At 36.0% G+C, this 27221-nt stretch overlaps 1 protein-coding gene across 2 annotated transcripts in view; it reads right to left on the bottom strand.

Moving 5' to 3' along the window:
* Window positions 1-429: 429 nt before the first annotated feature.
* NAA50 (N-alpha-acetyltransferase 50, NatE catalytic subunit) overlaps window positions 430-27221 on the bottom strand; it is a 28083-nt gene continuing 1291 nt past the window's right edge. Inside the window, exons 2-5 of one of the 2 annotated variants that reach the window (XM_072812225.1) lie at window positions 5526-5662; window positions 5013-5132; window positions 4480-4546; window positions 430-3476 (exon numbers count right to left, since the gene is read on the bottom strand). In XM_072812225.1, the coding sequence (XP_072668326.1) occupies window positions 3299-3476; window positions 4480-4546; window positions 5013-5132; window positions 5526-5662 (502 nt within the window). In that variant the 3' untranslated portion in view covers window positions 430-3298. The remainder of the gene's footprint in view (window positions 3477-4479; window positions 4547-5012; window positions 5133-5525; window positions 5663-27221) is intronic. The other variant, XM_072812226.1, reaches the window with a different exon arrangement.

Genomic DNA, 27221 nt, shown 5'->3' with positions numbered 1-27221 from the left:
CCCAACTTACTCAACTACTAAACTCCTTCACTGCTAACAAAAAGAAAAAAACTCTGAAAATACATTACCTGTACTCAATGCACACTAACTGGATCACAGCTTACAGTGTCAGTTGTTTTTAACAATTACATTTAAAACTTCCCAGCAGTTAAGACTCCTCTTTAGATCTTACTTTTTCTCACTGGGACAGAACTGTAGATACTTAGCAGTATTCCTAGCAAGTTCCAAAAAGTCTGAATGAGGAGGCCTTGATTGCATTTGGCCTATTTCAATGTTTTACATTAGATCTTAAAGAAATGTTAAAGTAAATAAAACAGTATGACCAAAGTAAACAATTACTACATATAACTGCAATTACTACATATAACTGTTGATCTCAGGATTCAACACAGTGCAGGGTATTCTTTGACATTTACCAGACATCATAGATTACTACTAGAACATCACATAAGTTTATTTCAGATGTAACAGCAATGTTAAAATCAACAAGTTTAATTTTTAACTGCACCAAGTAAACTTAGCCATTTAAGTATTTTTAAAGTTATTCCCTCCAAAAAACTGAGGGAGCTTTTCTTTTCCACCCCACAAACCACGGTTTCCCAATAGTTCTATTTTTGGAGGACTTTCAATTGATGAGTAAACTGCTTTGGGATATTTTAGAACTTCTTTCCCCAAATAGAAACTAATTTGGACAAATTATATATTGCATAGATTTCTCTGCAGATTCTTTTCTTTAGGACCTAAATGCAATTACCATAAGGACTTTTTTTACCTATTTACCCCATAGTAAAAACCATCTGTCCTAAAAAATATGATCGATATATCCTCTGATCTTCCAGTTAATAGAATTGTTTTACCTCAACAATTTTTATGTTCCAAAATAACCAACTCAACAAGGGACATTACTTGAGTCTCTACTGACTCACAGGCATATGAACTAGTGCCCAGCTTCTACTGCTTCTTACATCCTCCTCTTCCTTAAATGGATGGAATTACTTAATACAAGTTTGATGTAGGACAATTAATCCTTTCCAAACAAGTTTGATGTAGGACAACTAACTTTTTCAAACATACACAATTTAGACATAAAGTCATTGTCTAATGTGGAAAAAGAAACTGTAACAATATGGAGCCTACAACATACTCAATTCAAAATTTAACTTTTTTCCCCTCCTTAAATAATGTACTTAATTGTCATGAGGCAGCTATTCAGTTTTCAATAACCACATTTAGGGATACATTCATAGGACTGATTAGATAGTCCAGGTGAAATGGTTATAGAAATAGAGGCAGTGTCATCTCAGAAAACTCATTTATATATCAAAATCTATTTTGATATCTGGAAGTTTACAAAAAGGCTGAATTCTTCAAACTAAGTATGCCTTCTGTGTAACTCAAGCACTCTTCTCTTGGCAAGAGCAAGCTGAAGCTTATCCATGAAGGTAAAGGTGCTTAATACTAAACTTTCTCTTCTAAGCTTATATTTGGACTGCTTAAGAAACTGATACCCAAGAAACCAGCATGGTCCTTCTACATTTTTACTACCTTAAGATTCAAATTCTATAAACTCATTCAACTATCTTCCTTTTCCTGTATTACTCTTGGCACTCAAGACTGCTGAAATCTACTGTACTTTGTACTTTCACATTCTCAAAATAGAACTTAGGATTATAAAATGTGCATAAACATTGTGTGAAATAATTTTGTCATTTAACATATTTGGAGAGATGAGACTTCTATTACCACAATTTACATGAGGATAAATATTATGAATCAAATTTCCTTTTAAAGTCAAATGACAAGAAAATCCAAGCCCTCTGCATTGTTTTAAAGTCTAATGAGAACATTTCATGGGCCACTGGTATTGGCAATCTAGAAAATTTTAAATATTGGATATGGGACTATAGAAGAAAACATGAAAATTTCAGATGTCTCCTATCTTACAAAAAGTTACCAACCCGTCCAAGCCACTCCCTATGTGCCAGAAAATGATCTGGCATAAACCAGTCCTGTCAGTAGAGGAGGTCACAGTGACATTTACATTATTAACACTTCTGAACTTCTACTTTTCCAACAATAGAAGCAAAATGTTGAACAATTTCCCCTCCCCCAAATCCTTAAACTCAGTATCATAGGCACAGAAAATAAGCAAATCTGGGATGTTCTCCAACAGATAAGCAATAGCACAGCTATGTTATTCTCAAAAATACTGTCTAGATATATTTTCCTATATAATCAAATGCTCAGTGGCCACACTTTTAACAGTCTGCATTAGCTGACATTAAATGCATTTATTGTGCCACGAGTTCTTCTAAGCTTCCTTTTAGGTGTTTTCTAGTATGTCCAAGAGACAATACCTGCTTCAGGTTTATTTAGGGGTACTGACCTATAAGGACATCAACTCCCATTTTTAAGGTTAGACTAACTATTGTGAGTTTACTGATGAAAAAGGACAGGGGGGAAAAAGTAAATCACAACAAACCTCTTTAGGTCAGTTAAAGGCCATATCTCTAGCTGGGATATTAAAAAAAATTAATCTCACCAGCCACACTCTAAAAGTTAATGCCACTAAGAACAATCAACAGCAGGAAAAATAAACCTGCTACCAACCAGCCCATTCATTAGCAAAAAGCAGTTTAACTCAAATACTGAGACCAAAGTAAAACACTATCTACCCAAACTGTCCCACCCACCCTCAGCAAGGAATAAAGAAATAATTGCTTAAAAAAAAACAAGATAAGCTTAGTATTTCTTACAAGGATAACAATGGTCCAACTCCTGAGATAACACTCAGAAGGACAAAAGGTGGAGTGAAGGCAATGTCTAGGGATTAGTATCCCACAGTCTTGAAAAACCCAAAGTACCACAAACACACTAAACTTGTCTTTGAATTAGAGAACAAGATATTGCTGCTATTTCTTTTTGTCTTTTGATATATACAACATTTTTGTAGACTCTGCCCTTCAATGTGAAAGCAGGACATAAAAAAAAAATTGACACTGACACCCAATTTTTTGGGACCATATATATCTTAACTGTGAAACCAAACATATCTATACCTCCTCTTTTCTACAATCAAACCACCTCACAAAAATAAGAAAACTAAAAACAATCCAAACATGATTAATTTTGAAAGTCCTTGGAAGTATTAAACCTTTTTCAGAGGAAAGAAAAAGAAAGAAGGGAGGACAAACAAGAATAAGGAAGGAGGGGGAAAAGAAAGAGGGGGGAAAAAAATCAATGGGCCTCTCTTTTATTTGGCGACAAGCAAGTGCAAGAAAGTTCATTTCTAATTTGTTCAGTTGTCTGTCTTTTGCACATCTGCATTCTGGCCAGAAGGGACTTTGAGGTTTTTCTGCAACACATGAGCATCTGCGGGCTCTATCCTCTTATAGTAGTTCTTCTTTGTCTCAATAATCTCAAAGCCAAACTTCCTGTAGAAGTCAATTGCCGACTCATTGCTGATCTGGACATGCCTGAGATATAGAAGGGTATCAGAAAAAAAATAAATAAGATTTTGTCAGCTTTTGTGTATTCTCCACAAATAGCTTCCAATTGGTTAGAGCTGGAATACTGCACACATTTGTTAGATTCTTCTCATAATTACTGGTAATCAACAAAGGTCAGTATTCATCTCAGAAAAACCTTTGATGACAAATGTATACTATTAACCTGCTACATTTGCATGACAGCTGGTTGAGGTTAGGAGACTCAGAAATAGTGTTTACTTTTACAATCAGCAAAGGACAAAGTACCTTAGGCTAGCATAATATTTTTCATTTCAAGGGGAAAAAAAGATTCCTGTAATTAAAAATGGGTAAATAACCATAGGGATAATTCAAAAGCCATATTTACACATGTAGGAAAAAATACAGAAAAATAATATAACTAGAGTTTCAAATGCCTGAATATATCCTCACGGATTTATTTTAAAAAATGCCAGATTTTGATAATAAATAATTTGAGCTTTCTCAATTGCTCCTTAAAACAGCATTATATAATCTCTCCCACCGACAAAGTTAAAATGAGAACAATCTTAATACCCTTGTGATATAGCCTTGGTTCTTAATTTGAGTTCTCTTAAGATAGAAATATCAGCTAGGTACTCTCTGATTTTAACTACTGAATTCTACTACTAATGAACATAGCACTAAGAACCTTAAACAAAACCCAGAGAGCAAACAGCATGAGAAAAGTAGTATTAATGATACTAATTCGCCAATTCTGAACACTTGAGTTTTAATCTTGGTTTCATCTCTGTGATTTTGGAGCTCCCATTCCAACATAATAAAGCAAAATGAGAATGTTTTAAGTCAGATTCCATATCTATTATTGAAACAAAACAAAACATAACCATTAAACTTCCATGGTTTTTCCAAAAGACAATGAAATAACTAACCAGATTTTAAAGTTTCTAGTAAAGATTTTTATTGCCAATCTATTAAAATCTTTAAGGACATTAAATATTATTTTACTTACAGATAGATGTTGTCAAAAGTGCCATCTTTTTCACAGATGTTTAAGACATGATTTAACATTTTAGTTCCTATTAACAAGACAAGACAAACAAATAAGTAATCTCATAAAAATCAATCTTTACATTATATATCTAATTGCCATCTTAACATTTATTGGGTCCTAAGAGAATCTGAGGTAAACACTAGACAACCTGATTTTTAAAAATTTTTTCTCTCAACGTTATCTACAGATGTTTTAAACTCCTAGCAGAAAAACAACTTTTATATACAGATATATATTTTACCTGTATATAAAAGTTTTTTATGTATTTTATATATTTTTACAGGTAAAAGGAAAACAAAAAAAGCAAAAGGGACATTGATAACAAATCTATATAGCGCTTCTAGCCGAAATATATTAAAGTTATTTCCTACCTTATATAATTCAGCAACTCTTTCTCAATATTCCCAATACAAACAGTCTGACTCACTGGGTCAGAAACAGTAACTATGTATTTATGCTTCTTTAAACAAATAAAAAAAAAAAAAATTTACCTATTCCTAGCCTTCGGTATGGTGCCAGACATCCTAGTGTCATGATGTAAAGTCTCTTCTGATTCTGTGAATGATCCACCCTACAGCATACTGCACCTACTGCAATATCATTGAAATAGGCTGCCATGGAAAACATAAAAATATAAAGTTCAAAGACAGAATAACACATTTTATTCAATCTCCCCCCTTCTATAAGAACTAAATAACTGTTATTGCCATTAAATTTTATCAGCTACTTTGAATATCGACAGCTTCAAAAATTTCCTACTTCTTTTTAGGGATTTAAGCCTCTTCTAGTAAAAGACACACTAATAAATAAGAGAAGATATTTAGCATTTTCTTTTAAAACTCAAATATCGTCTTGGTTTCTCTGAGATTTTGCTAAGAATCTGAATCACCCCCCATTTCCTACTTGTAAAATAAGGGGATTAAATCATTTAATTCTGCTCTAATGTTAAAAACTAGGGTCAAGAACACCAACAAACAAATGAAGGGAGAAAAACTGTATAATACCAAGTTTTGCTAGCTCGCCAACCTCCAGCACATCCTTGTAGAACTTGTCATTGTAGCTGACTGGAAAGATGACCTGGTTTAATCTCTTCAACTGTTTAATATTGTGTGGTGTCACATCTCCCAGCTCGATCCGGCTACTGGAACAAACCAAAATGTACTCAATAAAATATAATTAGCTTCATCTGTTAAGATGAACACATTTAGAAGAGTACTAAAGCTTTTTTTTTCTTCATGACTGATAAATCCAGCCTTTCATAATGACTTTATAATCCTCTGCAGATTACCATTTATAAGATTCTGCTGGCCATTCCATCCAGATTCAATTCACAGCTTTCATATAATTTTATACATTTAGAGATAAATACAGTAAACAATTACTAAAAAGGCCAGACTAATATTCTATATAAATCCCAGAATTTTCCTTGTAGTTTACAGTTCAGAAAAATTTAGACATCTATTACTGATCAAAAGGACTGATGATACCAAATATTGGCAAGGGGGTGGCAAATGAAAATGGTGAAAATGTAAATAGAGTATCTCTGGAAGACAATCTAGTACTATGTATCAAAAAGCCTGAAAGGGGGCAGCCCGGTGGCTCAGCGGTTTAGCGCCGCCTTCAGCCCAGGTCGTGATCCTGGAGACCGGGGATCGAGTCCCATGTCGGGCTCCCTGCATAGAGCCTGCTTCTCCCTCTGCCTGTGTCTCTGCCTCTGTGTGTCTCTCATGAATAAATAAAATCTTAAAAAAAAAAAAAGCCTGAAAGTTACATCTTCTTTATGGAAGTAATCCTACTTTAGAAATTTATTAAGAAAATAATCCAAACGGACAAAAATTATGTATATTGTATTAATTAAACTAGGAACCACTCATATCAGTCACTTGGGGTGGTATTCAAAATCCAGATTCCGGGCAGCCCGGGGGTGGGGGTGGGGGTGGGGGTGGGGGTGTTGGTCCTGGAGACCAGGGATCAAGTTCCGCATGCATCGGGCTCCCAGCATGGAGCCTGCTTCTCCCTCTGCCTGTCTGCCTCTCTCTCTCTCTCTCTCTCTGTGTCTCTCATGAATAAATAAAATCTTAAAAAACAAAAAACACCCCCCCCCCCCAATCCAGATTCCTGGTCTCATGCCACTTTCAGGAGCAGAATCTCTGGAAACAGGAACACCTGAGTGGCTCAGTGGTTGAGCATCAGTCTTCTGCTCAGAGCGTGATCCTGGGTCCAGGGACTGAGTCCCATGTTGAGTTCCCTTCAAGGAGCCTGCATCTCCCTCTGTCTCTGCCTCTCTCTCTGAGTCTCTCACAAATTAATAAAAATAACATCTTGAAAAAAAGAAAAAAAGAAAGAAATCTCTGGAAATTAAACAAAGGAACCCAGACAGGGCAGGGTGCTGTTTGAAAACTACTTACCAAGAATGCAACATAAACCATATGTAATCAAAACAATTTGTTCCATGGGACAAGGAATTAAGGCTTAAAAGATTCAGACTCATAGTAACAAAGCTGTGTTGCCTATAATGCCATCAACAAAAGGATTTTTTAATAGCTCAAGTCAATATCACTACCATAAACTAAAGATTGATCAAATGTGAAAGACAAATCTGAACAAATATACAACTTTTTCCCCTATTAACACTAGCAATATCATTAGTCGAGTTGCTTGCATACATTACTGTCTTTCTTAAAAATCACAACAGTAGGTTATAAAATCCTTCAGAGAAAACATCAAACTAAAAAATGAGTTGAAAAATAAAACGGGGCGCCTGGGTGACTCAGTCAGTTAAGTGGCGTCCTTCGGCTCAGGTCATAATCTTGGAAGTCCAGGGACTGAGCCCCTCGTCTGGCTCCCTGTTCAAGGAGGAGTATGCTTCTCCCTTGGTTTCTTACCCTGCTTGCGCTCTCTCAAATAAATATATAAAATCTTAAAAAAAAAAAAAAAAAAAAAAAGAGAGAGAGAAACAAAATAATCTGTCGTCATCCAAGTAGCTAGAAAAGGTGAGTCTTACTCACTGGGTGCTAGTTCCAGATCATAATGGCATTAGTAAATAGCAGGGAAATGCAAACAACGCACCTTAATCAATCATTTGCATCATATGCAGAAGGTTTTGAAAAAACTGCTGGAGAATGACTAAACGAAAATGTTAATCATCACACTTTTATAATGGTAAAAAAGAAAAACCTACATAGTCCCCATCAGGGAACTCGTTAAATAAAGCATGCATGACACATTTCGGGGGCGGGGGAGGGGGGAACACACACACTCCAAATATATACAATATATAAACATATAAAATAGCTTTTATTAATTTAAAAAATCCTTTAAAGCACATACAAAAAAATCTGTGATCAAAATTGGGGGTGGCGCCTGCCTGGCTCAGTTCAATAGAGCATTGGACTCTTGATAACAGGGTTGTAAATTCAAGCCCCTTCTTGGGTGCAGAGGTTACTTAAAATATTTTTAAAAATAAAATAAAAAAAAGAATGGTAGGTAATTCTCTGAAACGTCACAATTCAGATGATCAGAAAATAGAATATAAACGATTATACTCATTTGGAACTTTAGCCTTCCTGACTCCATTATTTCATTTTTATGCTGTTTTTTTATTACTTACTGTGACCAACTACCCTTTCATTATCTTGTATATTTTCTTAAAATCTGAGTACACAGTTTCTTAGTAGCCACACAAGTTCTTAAGATGCAAAAATCATAGTAAAAAATATAAAGATTTCTTTGTTATATTTTCTTTCGATTTGTAGATACATTAAATACAGGTAAACACGGTCTCTCAAGTATTATTTCACAATTAAAATGAATTCCTTTTGTGAGATTCGGGTCCTCTTTAACTAGATTATATCTCACAGAACAACTCTCCTCTTCATTAAAGCACACTCTGGCTTTCCCTTAAGGCTGAAGTAAATAACATTTTACCCAAAACCTTTCTGGTTAAATAGCTACTTAGGTTCACTTATCCACCATCTACCACTCACAGACTTTTATCGGCAGATATTGTTATGCTGTAAAATACAGAACCCTTAAAATACAGGGAACACAGGGTGCCTGGGTGGCAGAGTTGGTTAATAAGCCTCTGACTCTTGGTTTCTGCTCACATCAACAATTTCAGGGTCATGAAATCAAGCCCCACAACAGGCTCCTTGCTGAGCACTGAGTTGGCTTAGCACTTTCTCTCTACCTCTCTCTTGGCCCCTCTCACCCCTCTGAAACAAATCTTAAAAAAAAAAAGAAAAGAAAAAAGAAAAGAAAAGAAAAGAAAAGAAAAGAAAAGAAAAGAAAAGAGAAAAGAAAAGAAAAGAAAAAAGAAAAGAAAAGAAAAGAAAGCAGTACAGGGATCACATCTCACCTACACTGCCTATTCCTTTTTTAGAAAAAGGATTCCTACCATTTAGTTAATTAACACATCTATGGCCTTGCATTTTTTTGGGGGGGCGGTGGGTAAGAACATTTATGTTCTACTCTCTTAGCAATTTTCAATTATATACATTAGATCCTCAGACCTTATTAATCTTACAGCTGAAGTCTGCTATTCCCCTCACCCTGGCAACCACTTATATACTGTTTCCATGAGCTTGACTTTTTTTAAAAATGTCACATATAAGTATGCCATGCAGTGTTTGTCTTTATCTGTCTGGCTTATTTTACTTGGCATACTACTACTTTTTAACTGGGTATAGCACCCCAAATTGGGTACAGTAATTTATTTGAAATAAAATATAGTATTTATTATATTTAGAGCACAGTACTTAAAAATTATCCATTGCAATTAAAAAAGAGATTCTATATTTTAAAAGTCACTGAAAAACTACATTATAAAGTCAAATTATAAACAACAATAAAGGGATGCCCGGGTGGCTCAGCGATTAAGCACCAGCCTTCAGCCTAGGGCGTGGTCCTGGAGACCCGGGATCGAGTCCCACATCAGGCTTCCTGCATGGAGCCTGCTTCTCCCTCTGCCTGTGCCTCTCTCTCTCTCTCTCTCTCTCTGTGTCTCTCATGAATAAATAAATAAAATCTTTAAAAAAAAAACAACAACAATAAAGAAAAACTTAACCTAGGGAAGTCAAGTTTCTAAATTATAAGTGAAACAACGTGGGTTTTTAAAAGTTTAAGAATGGGGGTGCCTGGATAGCTCAGTCAATTAAGCATCTGCCTTCAGCTCAGATTATGATTCCAGGGTCCTGGGATGGAGATCAATGTCAAGCTCCTTTCTCCGTGGGGAATTCTGCTTCTCCCTCTCTTAACAGCACTCCCCCCGCCCCACGGTTCCCGTGCGCTCTCTCAAATAAAGATCTCAAAAAAATAAAAAAAAAAGTTTAAAAATGATTTCCAGGTGGGGCGCCTGACTGGCTCAGTTGGAAGAGCACACAACTCTTGATCTTGGGGTTGTGAGTTTGAGATCCATGCTGGGGCAGAGATTACTTAAAAATCAATAAAAACTAAAAAGATCTCTAGGTTATTGCCAGGCTTCTAGTATCTTTAGAATTCTTAAAAAGACAATAACCAAGTATTTTTAAACTTTAAGAGAAGGAAAAGATGGTTATGATACAATGTGCAAGGTTAAATCTAATAAAAATTCACGACTAAAAAAGTTTCCATTAGAGTAGGCAGATCAAGGCTAAATAAAGAACACTGTATTAAATCAATTACGGAATAGGCAGCTTAATCTTTCCCTGCCTAATTAAAAAACAAAACAAAACAAAAGAAACCCCACAGGTCTTGATTTAAAAAAAAAAAAAAGTTTATCACCATAGAAATGACTTAGGAAGTGAAAATATCCTATAAGACTACTACCAGAAATAGGTTCTACATATACTCTTTCTATATTTTCTATGTATATACACATATAGATTTCAAAACAAAATTGGGATACTATGAATACTGTTTGGAAGCTGTTCAAGAAGTATCTATTAAATATCTTTGTCAGCAAAATTCACCTTCAATACAGTTTTCATTTTCACGAACATGATATGTCTGATTGAAATGGAATACTTCTGTCATCTTGATCACTTCTGAATTATTTTAAGATGTAGATATTCTAAATATATCAGAGTAATAGCAACTTGTAAATATAATTTAGCAAAGAACGTGTAAATATCAAAGGCATAAACATAGAGTGCTAAGTAGAAATGTCAAGAAAATGAGAACATGATTACAAACAACCAACAAGCTTTTAGAAGTTAAAAAAAATCTACAGTAAGTCAAAAGGAATTCCAAAGTCTCCATTACAAAATTAAACAGGGTGTCCAAGAGTTCTATCTGTGAATCTATAATTTTCAAAGTTCTTATGAATAGTTGCCTATTCAAAGCATAAATCAGGTCTATTTCAATAAATATATGAACACCTATGCGCTAACACCTGGAATGCAAAGGAGTTTATACCTAGTAGGAAATAGTGTCTGATTACATATGTATCAACACACAATTACATACATACATATAATTATATATATATAAATATAATGTCTTAGTAATAGCACATGCACATGAAGTACAAAAATAGTACTAGAATGAAAGTGATCCTGGGAACAGATGTGAAGGGTGACTAAGTTTGTGCTGTGAGAAGGAAAGAAATGAATTCTAAGTAGAAGGTAGAATATGAACAAAATAGCAACAGTGTATTCCCCAAATTACAGGCAGTTTGATTTGGTAAAATTAAGTGTACTTTGTGGCTCTCTTCCTTGGGGCTCCTACTAAGGGGACAGCCGTCTCTTCCTCTACTGGGCATCATGGCCACCCTCAGACCTCTGGTAAAGTCCACGATCATTAACAAGTGGACCAAGAAGTTCATGGCACACCAGTTAAACTGCTATGTCAAAATTAAGCACAACAGGCCAAAACTCAGGCATTGACAACAGGGTGTGCAGAAGATTCAAGGGCCAGAACTTGATGCCCAATACTGGTTACAAGAACAACAGGAAAACAAGGCACATGCTGTCCAGTGACTTCCCGAAGTTCCTAGTCCATAATGTCAAGAAGCTTGAAGTGCTATTAACATCCAATAAATTTTACTGTGCAGGGACTGCTCACAATGTCTCCTCCAGAAAGCAAGCCATTGTAGAAAGAGTAACCAGCTGGCCATCAGAGCTACCAATGCCAATGCCAGGCTGCGCAGCAAAGAAAATGAATATAGACAGCTTACATGCACGTCACAGTTGTGTTAATAAAACCATAAAACTAAAAAAAAAATTAAAAAAAATAAAACCATAAAACTACAAGTGTGCTTTGTGTAAATGTGGAAGTTGGGATTGGAGAGGAAGAAGAATCAATTTTATGAGGGGCATGCACATCAAGATGGTACTTGGCTGTCTTCTCTATCTACACTTATTCTCTTAGTTGACCTCAATCTCATAATCTTATGGCTTTAACGCTGCCACCTTCAAAGCGTCTGTAGTAGACACCTCAGATTAAGCATATCCAAAACCAGATCTCTGATCTTCCTCCCCAAATCTGCTTCACCTGCGGCTTTCTCTGTTGATAGCCTCTCCAACCTGGGCTGCAGGTTACTCTTACCTCTTTTATTTGAATGTTACCTCAAGAAAGCTTATTCTGAGGAATCTGGTTTTCTCTCTTTGTAATACATCTGCTAGGCTTTATCAATCAGGATTATGTTTGACCTTGAACAAAGTTTGGAAGTATTCCTTCTTACTCTTCAGTTTTGTCCATGTTCACTTTATGTATTTTCAAGTTATATTATTAAGAACATAAATATTTGGGACTGTTAATGAGTTGGTCCTTTTATCACTTTGAAATGTCTTTCTTTATGCTATAATATTCCCTATCTTAAAATCTACTTCGTTCATCAATAGACATACTACTTTCTTCTAATCAATGCAGCATCATGTATCTTTTACCACCTTTTACTTTCAACTTCTCTTTGTATTTAGTCTTTTGTAAACAGCATATACTTAAGTTTTGTTCCTTTAATCTGACAACTGGAGTATTTTTTATTACACAATTCTTCATTCTAAATATTACAAATGTGCATGTATTACTTTTATTTATTAAAATAGTACCAGGGGTGCCTGGGTGGCTGTCTGTTGAGCAAGTGACTCTTGGTTTGGTTTTTGGCTCAGGTCATGATCTCAGGATCATGGGATGAACCCTGCTTCTGGCTTCAAGCTCTGCTGCATGGAGTCTACTTATCCCTAGCCCTCCCTCTCTCCTCAGACCCCCTGCTGAAACATGGGCTATCAAAAATAAATAATGAAATCTTTAAAAATTAAAAAAAAAGAGCATGAAAGAAAAAAAGGGAAAATGTCATCACACTGAATCATGCTAATCATTCCAATTTTAGTGTAATGTGCTGCCAAAGCAAGCAATGACAATTGGAGCATTTGGTCTGTCCATACTTAATACAATTATTGATGTAGTCTATTCAAATCTACCAGCTTACAAATTTTCTACATGTACTCTTGGTTGTTCCTCTATTTTTCAGGACTTTTTTTTTGGGGGGGGGGAATCAATTTTCATTCTTAGCTTCTATGTTTTCAAGTTAATATAAAATTAAATTCACTTTTCTTGCTCTATAGTTCTGAGTTTTGACAAACATGTATAATGATAATTATCAAGATTTAGAACAAGATACAGAATGGTTCCATCAAGTCCCCAAATCTCCCTCATGACCCTCTGTAGTTCAACTACCCCCACTCCCAGGCAAACAATCTGTTTTCTGTTTCTCCTATCTTTGTCTTTTCCAGAATGTCACATAAATGGAATTACAGGGGATCCCTGGGTGGCTCAGCGGTTTAGCACCTGCCTTTGGCCCAGGGCGCAATTCTGGAGTCCCGGGAGCGAGTCCCACGTCAGGCTCCCGGCATGGAGCCTGCTTCTCTCTCTGCCTGTGACACACTCTGCCTCTCTCTCTCTCTCTCTCTCTCTCTCTCTCACTCTATGTCTATCATAAATAAATAAATAAATAATTCCTAAAAAAAAAATAAAATAAATGGAATTACATAATACAAGGCCATTTGCTTGGCTTCATTCATTCAACATAATGTCTTTGAGATTTACCACACTGTTGTATCAACCAGTCTTTCCTTGTTATTGCTAAGTAGTATTCCATAGTATGGATATTACCAGTTTATCCTTTTGCTGAAATCTCCAAAATCTACAGTTTTATACACATTTCTCTATAGGTTCTTGTGTGAACATAAGTTTTTAAAATTTCTTGAGTAAATACCTAAGAGATGTAATGCTGGGTCATATATGTGTAAGAATTCTAGTTGTTCTGCATTCAGCATATGCACTATTAACCTTTAAAAATTTATGCCATCCTAAGAGGTGTGTAAAGATATTTCATTGTGGTTTTAATTTGCATGTCCCTAAATAACAAATGATGTTGAACATGTTTTCATTTATTTGTTTCCCATTCTTTGGTAAAGGAGCTGTTCAAATCTTTTGCCCATTTAAAGGAAACTGGGTTCTCTAACTGGGTTTTAAGTGTATTTATTATGGATACAATGTTCTTTTTTTTTTTTTTTTTAAGATTTTATTTATTTATTCATGAGAGACACAGAGGAGAGACCAAGAGAGGCACAGACACAGGTAGAGGGAGAAGCAGACTCTATGCGGGGAGCCAACGTGGGACTTGATCTTAGGTCTCCAGGATCACACCCTGGGCTGAAGGCGGAGCTAAACCGCTGAGCTACCTGGGCTGCCCTGGATACAATGTTTATTGTAAACTAGTATAACTGCAAACAATCTGAGTTTGTTTTAAGTGTTTTTAGACTATTTACAGAGTTGTGTAACCATCACCTCAATTCAGTTTTAGAACATTCACATCACACCCCCAAAATCTCTTGTGCAAATCTGAAGTAAATTCCTACCCAAAGTCTGCCACTAAATCTACTTTCTTTCTATAGATTTGTCTTTTCTGGACATGTCATATAAATAGAATCATAAAATAAATGTGATCTTTTGCACTACACTTCTTTCACGCAGCATAATGCTTCTGAGGTTCATCCATGAGGTAACACGTCAGCAACTGAACAAGATTTCATTGTAAGGATATACCACATTTTGTTTATCCATTCACCACCTGATTTTTACAGTATTAATATTAACTTCAATGGCCATTATAAATAATGCTGTTATGAATACTGTATACAAGTCTGTGTGTGAACATAAGCTTTAGTTTTTCTTTTAGCTTTTCTCTTTAGTTATTCCTTCGAAATAAGGAATGCATGTGGCCTATAGAAGCTGAAAACTGGGATGCCTGGGTTGCTCAGTGGTTAAGGGCCAGCCTTTGGCTCAGGTTGTGATCCCTAGATCCTTGGACTGAGTCCTGAAATCGGGCTCCCCCTAGGGAGCCTGCTTCTTCCTCTGCCTATCTCTGTGTGTCTTTCATGAATAAATAAATAAAATATTTTTTAAAAAGCTGAAAACTAAGGAAACGAATCTCATCTAGAACATCTAGAAGAAACATCTTGTATTAGTTTCACAGATCTGCCTTAAAGAATTATCAGAGTAGCTTAGAGCAGAAATTTATTCTCTGAAAGTTTTAGAGGCTGGAAGTCAAAAATCAGGTCAGCAGAGCCATGCTCTCTGAATCTGGAATAGAATCCTTCCTTGCCTCTGCCAGCTCCTAGTGTCCTCAGATACTTCTTGGCTTGTGGTAATCACTCTAATGTCTGCCTCCACCTTCACTTGGTGTTCTGTGTGCATGTCCTCCTTCCTCTTCCTTTAAGGACACTAGTCATCAGATTTAAAGTCCACTCTAATGGAATATGGCCATCTTAATTACATCTGCAAAGACCCTGTTTCTAAATAAGGCCATGTGCTGACGTTCCAAGTAGACATGAATTGTTTTTGGGGGGAGGGTACTATTTAAAATTGTTGTATCTACCAACACCTCAATTTTAGCTCAGTAAAAACCAGTTCAGATTTTTGATCTCAAGAACTAAGCTAATAGATTTGTTTTCAAGCCATTAAGTTTGTAGTAATTTGTTATAGCAGTAATGGAAAACTAATAAATTGCTAAACTGTTTGCCAAAGTGGCTGCACCATTTGCATTCCTACCAATAATGCATTAGGGTTCTAGTTTCTCCACATCCTCACCAACACTTTTTTCAAAAAGATTTGAGAGAGTGTGTGTGCACATGAGAGCAGGGGGGAGGGGCAGAGGGAGAGAGAATCCTCAAGCAGACTCTCTGCTGAGCATGAAGACTGATGCAGGGCTCCATCCCAGGACCCTGAGATCACAACTTGAGTCAAAATCAAGAGTTGGACGCTTAACCAGACTGAACCACCCAAGTGCCCCTTCACCAACACTTTTCACTGTCTTTCTATTTATAACCATTTTAGTAGTATGAAGTGATAATCAAATTGGATTTGCATTTCTCTAATGACTAATGTCAAGCATCCTTCTGCATGGTTATTAGCCATTTGTCCATCTTCTTTGATAAAATGTCCAAGATTTTTGCCCATGTTTTAGGCCTGCGAATAAACCTAAAATGTTTACATTAACTAATAAGAATTCCTGTTTTTATATTGGATTACTTATTTTATCGAATTGTAAGAGTTCTTTATATACTCTGGATACAAGTTCTTTAACAGACATATAACTTGCAATTATTTTTGCCCAGTTTATGGCTTGCCTTTTCATTCTAACAGCATATCACACTAATGTAACCTGTTACTAATAGTGGAACTGGAAATTCTCTGTACCATCTTCACAAATGTAAATCTAAAAACTACAAAACGATTTTAAAGTTAGTTTTTTAAAAAAGGAGGAGAAACTGTCAGATTAAGAGATGATGAGGCATTTCAGCCAATTAAAATGTGTGGACCTCTTTTTGAATTTTGATTTGAAAAAGATATTTATAAGACAAATGAGAAAAAGCAAATACAAACTGAGTATCAGATCATAAGATGGTATTAGGTTTAAGAGTATTATGTTTGTTTTTTTAAGGTCTTCCATGATAAAGACTTATACTGTAGTATTAACAGATAGAATAGGATAGCATATCAAGAACTTCCTTTGAAGTAACCGCAAAAAGGGAAAGTAATGATCAGGCAAAGATGAAAAACCATGAAAATTAATACCACCTATTGGAACTGAATGCACCGAGGGCTCAATGCACTATTTACTTTCATAGGTGTTTGAAAATTTCCACAACAAAAAAATAAAACAAACATACATTACTTATTACATAAGGTACTACAAGTTGTAGCACTTTGCATTTAAGTTTTGTAGCAACTTTGGCTGAAAAAGGACAAAGACATGCTATTTTTGATATTGAAACTCATGGTAGAAAGCACTTTGATGCCAGACTTAATTTAATCTCTACTATCTGAAAAACACAAAAGGCAAGAATTTCAAACCTTTAACAATTGACAATCCCTCAATTTCCAGCTGTACCAAGCCTTCGGTTTGCAGAAAAGAAGTTGAACCAGATCTAGACAAGAATGAGCCTTCCATTCTGGTACAGACCTCCTCTTCTAACTTCAGTCACAGGGCAGCCTGTTATATAGTCGTTGTCTTTGGTGTAAATGGCTACATGTCCTGACACTTTTTTTTTTCCCCCCATTAAAACTACAGTCAAATGCATTTTAGGTAAGAATGATCATTTAAAAAATTATTTATACAATGTAGTTTAAATGCTACCTAATGTGACTAAAAGCTATGTTGGTGTTAGGTAGCTGAAAACAATTAGATAGTAGGGGGAATGCATCCAGAGTTTTTTGCATTAATTTAACTCATGAGGGAAGAATTCCCTTTTCTAACACATCACTCTGAGAGCTATTTCCTGTAATACAAATATTGCATAATATGTATCTCTGATTATGTGAACATATCACGTTATCAAGAAAATCACAGTGAATTAGAACATCTAAAAACACAACTACTAAAAGAAACACTTGAATTTTAGGGTAAACAAAGAGGAGCCCATAAAGAAACCCAAGAAACAATTTTCAAAAGAGTTAAGGAAAAAGTCTGGAAAAGCATTGTCACAAAATCTAAGAATGGAAGAATGGATTCCAAATCTGCCTATATACCAGAATCACTTTGTCAGTTAAAAACTCAGACTTCCACATCCCACCATGGAATCTTTAACAATTAAAGCCTCTTATGTTAACCACACAAATTTAGCATCCACCTAAATAAATAAACTTCCCACTGCATATGGGTACATTTCCATATCCAAGAACTCTGGAGGGAAAGAGAGGCTAAAGATGGGCATAGAGATTTCATATAAAATGTTAAATCATTTTCCCTATGGAAGTAACACACTATATATTACACTACAGCTTTAAGGTTTATGGCATAGCTAGTGTTGAGAGCTAAGTCTTAAACTCAAATTGGCCTGACTCTTGAAAACTGATTATTAATCACTACACTGTTTACTTCAGATTAGATTTCATTGTAATTTATTCTTTTTTAAAGGTTTATTTATTGATTCAGAGGACACATGGGAGCAGGAAGAGGAGCAGGAGCAGAGGGAAAGAGAGAATCCAAGCTGACTCCATACTGAGTAAGACATGGGGCTTGATCTCTCACGCCTGAGATCATGACCTGAGCCAAAATCAAGAGTCAGATGCTTAACCCACAGAGCCACCCTAGTGCTCCAGATTTTAATGCAATTTAACAATTATCTTAATTTAGCATTAGTATTTGCCACATCTATTAGACTCAACTGTTTTTAAGTTGACTGCAAATATTTTTTTTTAAAATTTTTATTTATGATAGTCACACACACACAGAGAGAGAGAGAGAGAGAGAGAGAGAGGCAGAGACACAGGCAGAGGGAGAAGCAGGCTCCATGCACTGGGAGCCCGACGTGGGATTCGATCCTGGGTCTCCAGGATCGCGCCCTGGGCCAAAGGCAGGCGCCAAACCGCTGCGCCACCCAGGGATCCCCGACTGCAAATATTTATATCAGAAGCTTTTACATAAAGCCTACATTTCTGCTCTTTTTTAAAAATTCTTTTATCTTATCTGCCTGGTCCCAGGTTCCTGTTGGTATCCACTTACAACCCTACCTGTAAAAAACTGAATACAGTAGTAATTAAAGAAATTAATTATTCTCTTGGCTCAAGTAAATTCATATGGCATGTCTTTTTTCCTTGTTTTTCAAATCTATAATAAATCCCAAAGTTTCTTCATACCAAAGATTTTAGAATGAGGATGTCAAAGGGGAAAACTGATATTGCAAAAGTGACCATGTATACCAAGTTCTTAGATCTGAACACAGCTACTTGCCTTCTACTTTATAGAGCCCATTAGTTATTTATTTTGTATCAGCACCACAAGATTAATGTTACTCAGTCAAATCTATCAACTTCACGCTTAGAATATGGTAGCAGAAAACCTTTACCTGTGGCTTAAAATAAGCACTGTGATACAATGATAACACACGTTTAAGATTTAGCACAGCAACATCAGATAATAAGCCCTCAAATGTTTAGCTATTAAAAGTTAATGTCAATTATAGCCATAATTATAAAAACAAAATTTAGTGGTAATATTCTGAAGGGCCACAAGATGGAGGTATGACTACACAAAAGTTGGTCTTTCTCTACAAAGTCTGACTTTTTAAGTTATACTGCAAAAGGAGAAAATGAAATACTGTAGAGAGAAAGTTTAAAGTTTAATACACCGTAGCACAAAATTTTAACTGCGTGGCAACTTCTTGTGCATAGTGTTTGATCTGGAAGGGACCTTAGAAGCCTCTGGGTCCATCCCTCTTCATTTCAGATGACAGAACTGAAACCCAGACAAATGGACCTGTGGTTATACAGCCAATTACCAATAAAGCCAGAACCAGGCCTAAATCTACAAATTTTCATTATACTGCAAGATCAGCCATACCATGACTCCCCTCAAAGGAGTCATCTTTACTCAAGGTTATTAAGAGAGAAATACCAAACCTAGAACACTTATCTAACGTATACTAATGATAAAGAAGATTTGCATAAAACTTAAGTATTTTAGCAAGGATCAAAGTATGCCCGTGACCCTTTGATAAAAAATTTCCAGGGGCTTAGAGTACGTTATTTTTTCTTAGCTAGCAGTAAATTTGGTTCTAAACTCTTGCCTTCAAGTAAATTACATCAAAGAGTGATTCCTCTAAAGTTTAAATTCCCTTAACTTAAAAGTAAGTCCACTGAGAATTTATCAAAGCACAGCTTAAATACTAATTGCTCATGAGGCCTTAACTTGTCATCCTGCTGAGATTTCCACCTCATCTGAACTGTATCATATTGTTAGTACCCTTCCAAGGCAGAGCACCTCTGTGCTGCTGTAAGCATTTATTTTTTATACCCTACCTCTTCTACTGAACTGTAAGACTTAGAGCAGGACCTCAAATATTTCAAGGAATTGATGAATTACTCCAAGACTCTCTAGACCCTTAATTTAACTGATGGGCTCTTTCTCATCTCATCTAGATTTTAGGGTTTCTTAGTCCTAGTACTACCGATATTAAGCGCTGCATAATTCTTTGTGAGGGGCTTTCCAGAGCACTGTAGGATATTTAGTAACATCTCTAGCATCTAAATGCCCCACCCCACACTGTGACAACCCAAAATGCCTCTAGACATTACCAGATATCCAGGGATGGAAGGTGTGACCCTGGTTGAGAATCACTGTTCTAGAAGTTTAGCAGTTATCAAAAAAGTGGTGGTGGATGGATTAGCTCTGCAAGCTGTGTGAGTCCAAGCGTCAACTGCACAAAAATCTCAACAATTATTTGCTTGGATACCAGAAATGCTAAACACACATTAGATATAATCTACTTAAGGTCATAACCTAAAAATAAATTATTTGAAAAAATTTTCCATGGTCATCCATCCATATGTTCAATTAGGAGAGCTCCTTCCCAGCCAAGGTTTTTCCCTTACTACCACCTAAATGTTGCTTTTACTTCTCAATTTCGGAATCCAAGCACACATTTCAAACTGCTTACTAGTTATCTCTACAGAAATCTCACATTCAACACAATGAACTCACTATCCTCCTCAGGAAGTTAGAACATCCACCTGTATCCTCTATCTTTATGAATAGTCCCATCCAATACAAAAATTTAGTTTTTTATGTACTCTTATATCCCACTTTAATTCCTGTTAATTCTGCTCCCCAAATATCTTCATAAACTGTTCCTATACCCCCCTCTAAGCAGTATGCTTCAAATCATCCTTTCAACACAAATTTGAATAGCCTAATGAAGGAAGAAAAAAAAAAAAAACCTAGAGCTAAGGAGGCAAAGCCATCACAATGCAGTCAGAATAATATTTTGAAAACACAAATCTGATCTCTTAAAAAAAAAAAAAAGATTTTATTTATTCATGAGAGACAGGGGGTGGGGGGGAGAGAGAGAAAGAGAGAGAGAGAGAGGCACAGAAACATAGGCAGAGGGAGAAGCAGGCTCCATGCAGGGAGCTCAATGTGGGACTCGATCCCTGAACTCCAGGATTACACCCCAGGCCAAAGGCAGGCGCTAAACCACTGAGCCACCAGGGATCCCCTGATCACTTCACTTCTAATGCTTAAGATCTTTCAATAGCTATACATAACCTCCCAAATGAAATTAGAATAGCACTACATATAAAACTCTCATCACCTAGCTGTGGCCACTGGTGTAGCTCTCTCTCCTCTACCTTGTTTTTTGGCCATATAAAACTTCAAAGATTCTAGAACCCACCAAGCTTTCTGTCCTTCTTGGTTCACCTCCATAATGTTATTTCATTAGCAGACTAAAGATGCTATACCTAAAGATACATTAGTACATTATGGATGCTATCTTAGAGCTTTTATAGTATTAAGTGAGAATCCATTGCCTGAAAGACATGTACTAGGTAGCTATAAAAAGTAAAAGTGCCATTAGGGGGAAGGATGGGAGAGCAGGTCTCAACAGACAGACATAAAAGCAATGAAGAAAGCACCTTAAAAGAGAACAGTTCAAATAGGATTCCAAAGTTTTGTTTCTTGGTATCAGAGAGAGAGATAATAAGAGACCAGGGATGGCAAACATGTGACACACATGCCACAGCAGTCATGGTTGATATTAATAATCAATGACATCATTCTTTTTTTTTTTTTTTTTGGAATCTGAGAACTCATCAAAGCTATCAGCAGATTAAATACTGATTAAGTACTATTAGCAGATTAAAATGAGCACATGAATTTCAACTTTTGGCTGTTCCAGTTCAAGTTTAAGCTGTGCTTTCTAAAGACAAACGAAGGCCCGGAGGTCAAAAAAACCTATTAGTGACCACACTGCTAACTAACATTAGTTAGCTGGATTGTCACAGCTGAACTACAAAATGTGGTTGCTTTTAGTTCAATGCTTTTTGTGTTAAAGTCTCCTTTAAGAAGATAAATTATACTGAGTGGCTCAGTCTGTTAAGCAACTGACTCTTGATTTCAGCCGGGGTCATGATCTTAGGGTTGTGAGATCAAGCCCTGAGTGGAGCTCCAAGCTCAACAGGGAGTCTGCTTGTCCCTCGCCCAACTTGTGTGCATTCTCTCTCTCAAATAAATAAATAAAATCTTTTCAATTTGAATGTCTCAACCCCATTTTCTGAAAAAATTACCTTTAGTTGTTTTGCAATTTGAAGTCCACACACTTAATATCCAACTTAAAAACTGTTAAGTTACACAAGTAACAGGTAAGTAACAGACATACAAATGGCTAGTGAAACTGGAAAATGTCCAACTTCACCAAGTAATCAAACCCAACAGTAACAAAAAACGGGGGTGTGGGTGTGGGTGTGGATACCATTCACCATCTAACCAGCAAGTAAAACTATAAAGCTAGGAGTTAAGCTATTATGTGATTATGTCCTCAAACCCAACTTGTAAAGAAACTGTTATTTCTACCATTTTACAAATAAATGTTCAATGTATTCCACTCATCCCAGAAGGTAAATTATACTACCAATGGCTGAAATGGAAGCTGTAATGTCTTCCTTCATTTCTTTAAGGTTTAAGTGTCCCTACCCTTCCCCATCAGCCCTTGGAGAAGAAAAAAGGGCACTCTCATACATTGTTGGCAGTATGAATTGCTACTATCTTTCTAGAGGTCATTTGGCAACAAAGATCAGAGATTTTAAAATGCCAGTACCTTCTGATCCAAAAAAATTCACTTCTAGGGAATTATTCAAAAGAAAGATGTGTGTCAAGTAGTTTTGTAAACAAGCATTCACTGCAGCATTATTGAGCACTGAGAGAAGCCTCTGGACTTAGAAAATAAGGTTTTCCATTAACAGCTTTAGCAATGATAGAGGCAGAATACAGGTTGCACTAGCTGAGCAAAGACAAGCGAATATTTCCAACTATGCTTTCTCCTTTATGGTAAACAAGGTAACTGAATTACCGTATTTTAATCTAAGACCAAGAGTTCCTCAGAATCCTTCACCACAGAGGTATAACCAGACACGCACTATCTGTTGGCTTGCAAATTTACTATTTAGAAACACCTTCTGGGAATTGGATCCTAAGGAAAGAGATCATGTTTTACACCAATTTTTTTTCAGGGTCTAGCACAGCACCGTCCAAAACAGGTACAATCCAAGTCACATACATAATTTAAATATTTTAGTATCTACATTAACAAGCCAAAAAGAAACAGATGAAATCATTTCAAAAGGTAATCAAAATAAAAATTATTAATTTCATCTTTTTAAAAAATATTTATTTCATACTAAGCCTTTTTAAAGTTTACTTATTTTTGGTAATCTCTACATCCAACATGGAGCTTGAACTCACAACCTGAGATCAAGGGTCGCATGCTCCTCTGACTAAGCCAGCCAGGCACCCAGGGTTTCTGGGATGAGCCCCACATTGGGGGGGGGGTCCCTGCTCAGCAGGGAGTCTGCCTCTCCCCCAGCTCATGCTCTTTCTCTCTCTCAAATAAATAAAATCTTAAAAAAAAAAAAAAAAGAATAAATCCAGTGTGTATTACACGGCAAATCTCAATTCAGATGCTAATTTTCCTTTGAAATATTTTATCTATATTTACATTTCATAAACTTTATAGTAGATTCACATATTCAGGTTGTTCGAAACATGTGAAAATTGTCCAACTGACTCTTAATATCAATTTTTAAAATTGAAAATGTAATTAAAATTCACTTCCTCAGTAACACAAGCCACATTTCAACTGCTCAACAGCCTACTATAGCTAGTCATTACTGTATTGGACAGGACAGGATTAACATTTTTCCAATAAGTTAGGAGATGTATATATATATATAGAACTGATAGGAGAGTTCAGATCAAGAGAAAGCAGTGTTAATGACATGAAAATTACATATTTTCTAGTAATTAAACTGTAATACATACAGTATTCATTTCTGTGATGAAAAAGTTTCCATTGGTTACAACTGGTATTTAAATGGTTTCTGCAGACTGTGCTTAAAAAAAAAAAAGGACAACCATTCAAATAAATTGAGAAGTTGTATCTTTTCAGATGGCACAGAGGCTAGAGGCCATAGCTAATATGCATAAGAGAAAATCAGAAGTCAAAAGGATTTCCACAGGCCAAAATGGAAAACATAGCCAAGTGAAATTTAATATAGATGATTAGTTTGGTCTGGAAAAACACTGGCTCTGAAAAATAATGCTTTATATGGATAACCTTTAAAAATCTTTTTCAACCCAGAAATTTATGATTATTCTTTGTTCAGAACTTTACCAACAGCTGTCCACAGTTTTGGGAAAAAAATCACATCGATGGCAACACAGCATTAGTCACCACGGCACACACCTATCTTGGTAGCAGATCTACTTTCTAAATTATATAATGGTTTTATTTACAGACAGATACAAACATCTAGATATTATGATTTATGGTATAGTTGTACCCGATCATTTACATATTGATATAAACATAGCTTAGTTCTCCTTTATATTGGTTACATCATTATACTGATTTTCTAAAAAAAAAAAAAAAAAAAAAATCATGGTACAGGTAGGTTATATTTTGTGTGAATTCATTTCAACAAAGCAAGGGAACATTACAAAGTATTTTTAAAATACAGTATCTCAATCCATGCCCCACAAATTATTGGCTTTACAGAAGGAGTATGAATTGGAGATTTACAAAAGCTCTTGAACTCTCCTTCAGTCTCACCGTCTGTCCCCCCTACAAAAACAGCAATACAACCTTAAAAAAAAAAAAAAACTGTTTTATTGAAGTACAGAATTTGTACAGTAAAGAGCACAGATCTTGTTCACAGCTTGATAACTTTTCTTACGTAGTTATACATCTATGCAAGCAATACCCAAAGAAGAGAGTATTTCTAGCACTTCAGAAAACTCTCGTGCTCCTTCTGTCATATGCTGTCAGAGATAACCATTATTCTTAGTTCTTCAACAGTTTCTTTTCACTGCAGAATCTTCTATTTTAATAACTAGACTGTCCTATATACTGTATTTATATTGTTATCTACTTCCCCATCTTTACATTACATGTATTCACATCTTGTTAAAGACTTTATTTATTTTTATTTATTTTTTTAATTTATTTATGATAGTCACAGAGAGAGAGAGAGAGAGAGAGAGAGAGAGGCAGAGACACAGGCAGAGGGAGAAGCAGGCTCCATGCACCGGGAGCCCGATGTGGGACTCGATCCCGGGTCTCCAGGATCGCGCCCTGGGCCAAAGGCAGGCGTCAAACCGCTGTGCCACCCAGGGATCCCAAGACTATTATTTTTTAAAGTAAGCTCCTCACCCAGCTTAAAGCTCGACATGCGTCTGAACTCCCAACCAGGAGATCAAGACTTGAGCTGAGATCCAGAGTCAAAAGCTCAACAGACTGACCATCCAGGCATCCTAAAGACATTTTTATTAGAACTAATTTACACCTCTTTGCTACAATTCAAAGGTAAACGGATTCAGTTTTACTTTCTATCATACTATATTGCCATCTCAGTCATGGCTGTAACTTTTTGCCTGAATATCACCTTCCCTAGAGAGGAATACTAGATAAAAATGATCAGCTTACTACCCACAAATTCAACCTACAACATTCCTGGTCCATAAAAACAAGCAGCTTCAGTGCAAAGGAAATAACATCTTGTAATATACCCTCAAAAGTTCTAGACCATGCATATAAATACATGCAGTAATGAAAAACTGGAAATTTATCTGCTATGGTGGAAAGGCAAGTACATGCCAACACTATTAAATGTCCTACTGCTACTACTAATAAAAACAAAGTATAAATATAAATACATGGAAAAATCTGATAAAATAGTACATTTAAAAAGTTTGAAAATGATGGGGAATATAGGCAATGACGTAAAACATTTAAATAGATCGACTTAGAGGTAGATGTTCTTCATGTTTCTAGTAAATACTCAGGACCACGGTTTCATTTTCATAGGCCTTTCCAAATCAAGAGTCAGGACTATAACGCTAACCACACTATGTGTTACAAGTCTTTGAACTTAAGGACCTCAGAATCTTTTATTTTTATTTATTTTTTTAAAGGACTTATTTATTCATGAGACAGAGAGAGAGACAGAGACAGAGGCAGAGGCAGAAGGAGAAGCAGGCTCCATGCAGGGAGCCCGACGTGGGACTCAATCCCAGGACTCCAGGATCATGCCCTGGGCCGAAGGCAGGGGCTAAACCGCTGAGCCACCCAGGGATCCCAGGACCTCAGAATCTTTTAAATAATGTCAATTGTCTTCATTTGTTCCGTGCCTTAAATACAAGAGTTAGAAATTTAAAAAAATTTAAAGTCCCATTTTATCTAGTAATTTTTCATCTGGGAAGTTAAAGGGACTATTCCTGTGAAATCATCTTAAAAGTTTTTAACATTAGGAACATAACTTTAAATTCCCGATAAAAAATGATAGGAACTAGACGTAAGGACTCTTCATTTTAGGGATGGTTGCTGGCTTGCGGCATAAATTCAGTAACTATTAATTTCCTCTAGATTTGGCCAGTTACTTGTTTCTGGGGATTTGCCACCATCGTGTTGTTACATATAAATCACAGTTTAAATAAAAAGATAATTGCCTCATGAGTGTATTAACTGAAGGTAGATTGTGAATAATACCACTGTTTGACCCCATTTCTATTGCCAAGGTAGGTATCCGAAAGAACATTACACCCTAGCAAGACTGAGCTAGACCAAAGATTTTGGATCTAAACACCCAGAATAACTTCTTGGAAGCCCTCCTTTATAAACCCATGTAGAGCCTCAACTGTAAGAACTATTCAGCCTCATTTTTAGTATTCTAACAGAACAAGATGAGAAACACTGTGTGCTGATTAAGAATACAAAAACCAGTAAGAGAAAGCATCCATGCTCAAGGGAAAAAAGAAAAACCCCACTAAATTATGTTGGGTCATATATAATAATAGTCAAACTTCCCAGATCGTGATTCAAGTGCTACAAATACTTCCCATACTTTAAAGAGTATCCCGACTGGAACTCTTTAGAACTCGATGTTCTGTAGTGCATGTACTATGAAAATTTCATTTCTGAGCTTTAACGTGAAACAGACAATTCAACAGTAGACTGAATGTCCAATATTTAAAGCAAAATCAGAGTTAAGGAATCACATTACAGACCTACAGCCAATTAACCTTTCTTGGACCTCTTCAACCCCAATCACGTACACACACCGAGGGCCTTGTTTTAGGCGGCATGAGATTATTTCAGAGACTGGCTTTTATTCTCAAAAGGCTGAACATCTGAAAGGCTTCACTAACTCAAAACACAGTTCCAAGT

This window comes from Canis lupus, chromosome 35, assembly GCF_048164855.1.
Source record: "Canis lupus baileyi chromosome 35, mCanLup2.hap1, whole genome shotgun sequence".
NCBI classification, from domain to species: domain Eukaryota; kingdom Metazoa; phylum Chordata; class Mammalia; order Carnivora; family Canidae; genus Canis; species Canis lupus.
The sequence above is the reverse complement of the archived record's forward strand: the minus strand, read 5'-3'. Positions and strand labels throughout refer to the sequence as shown.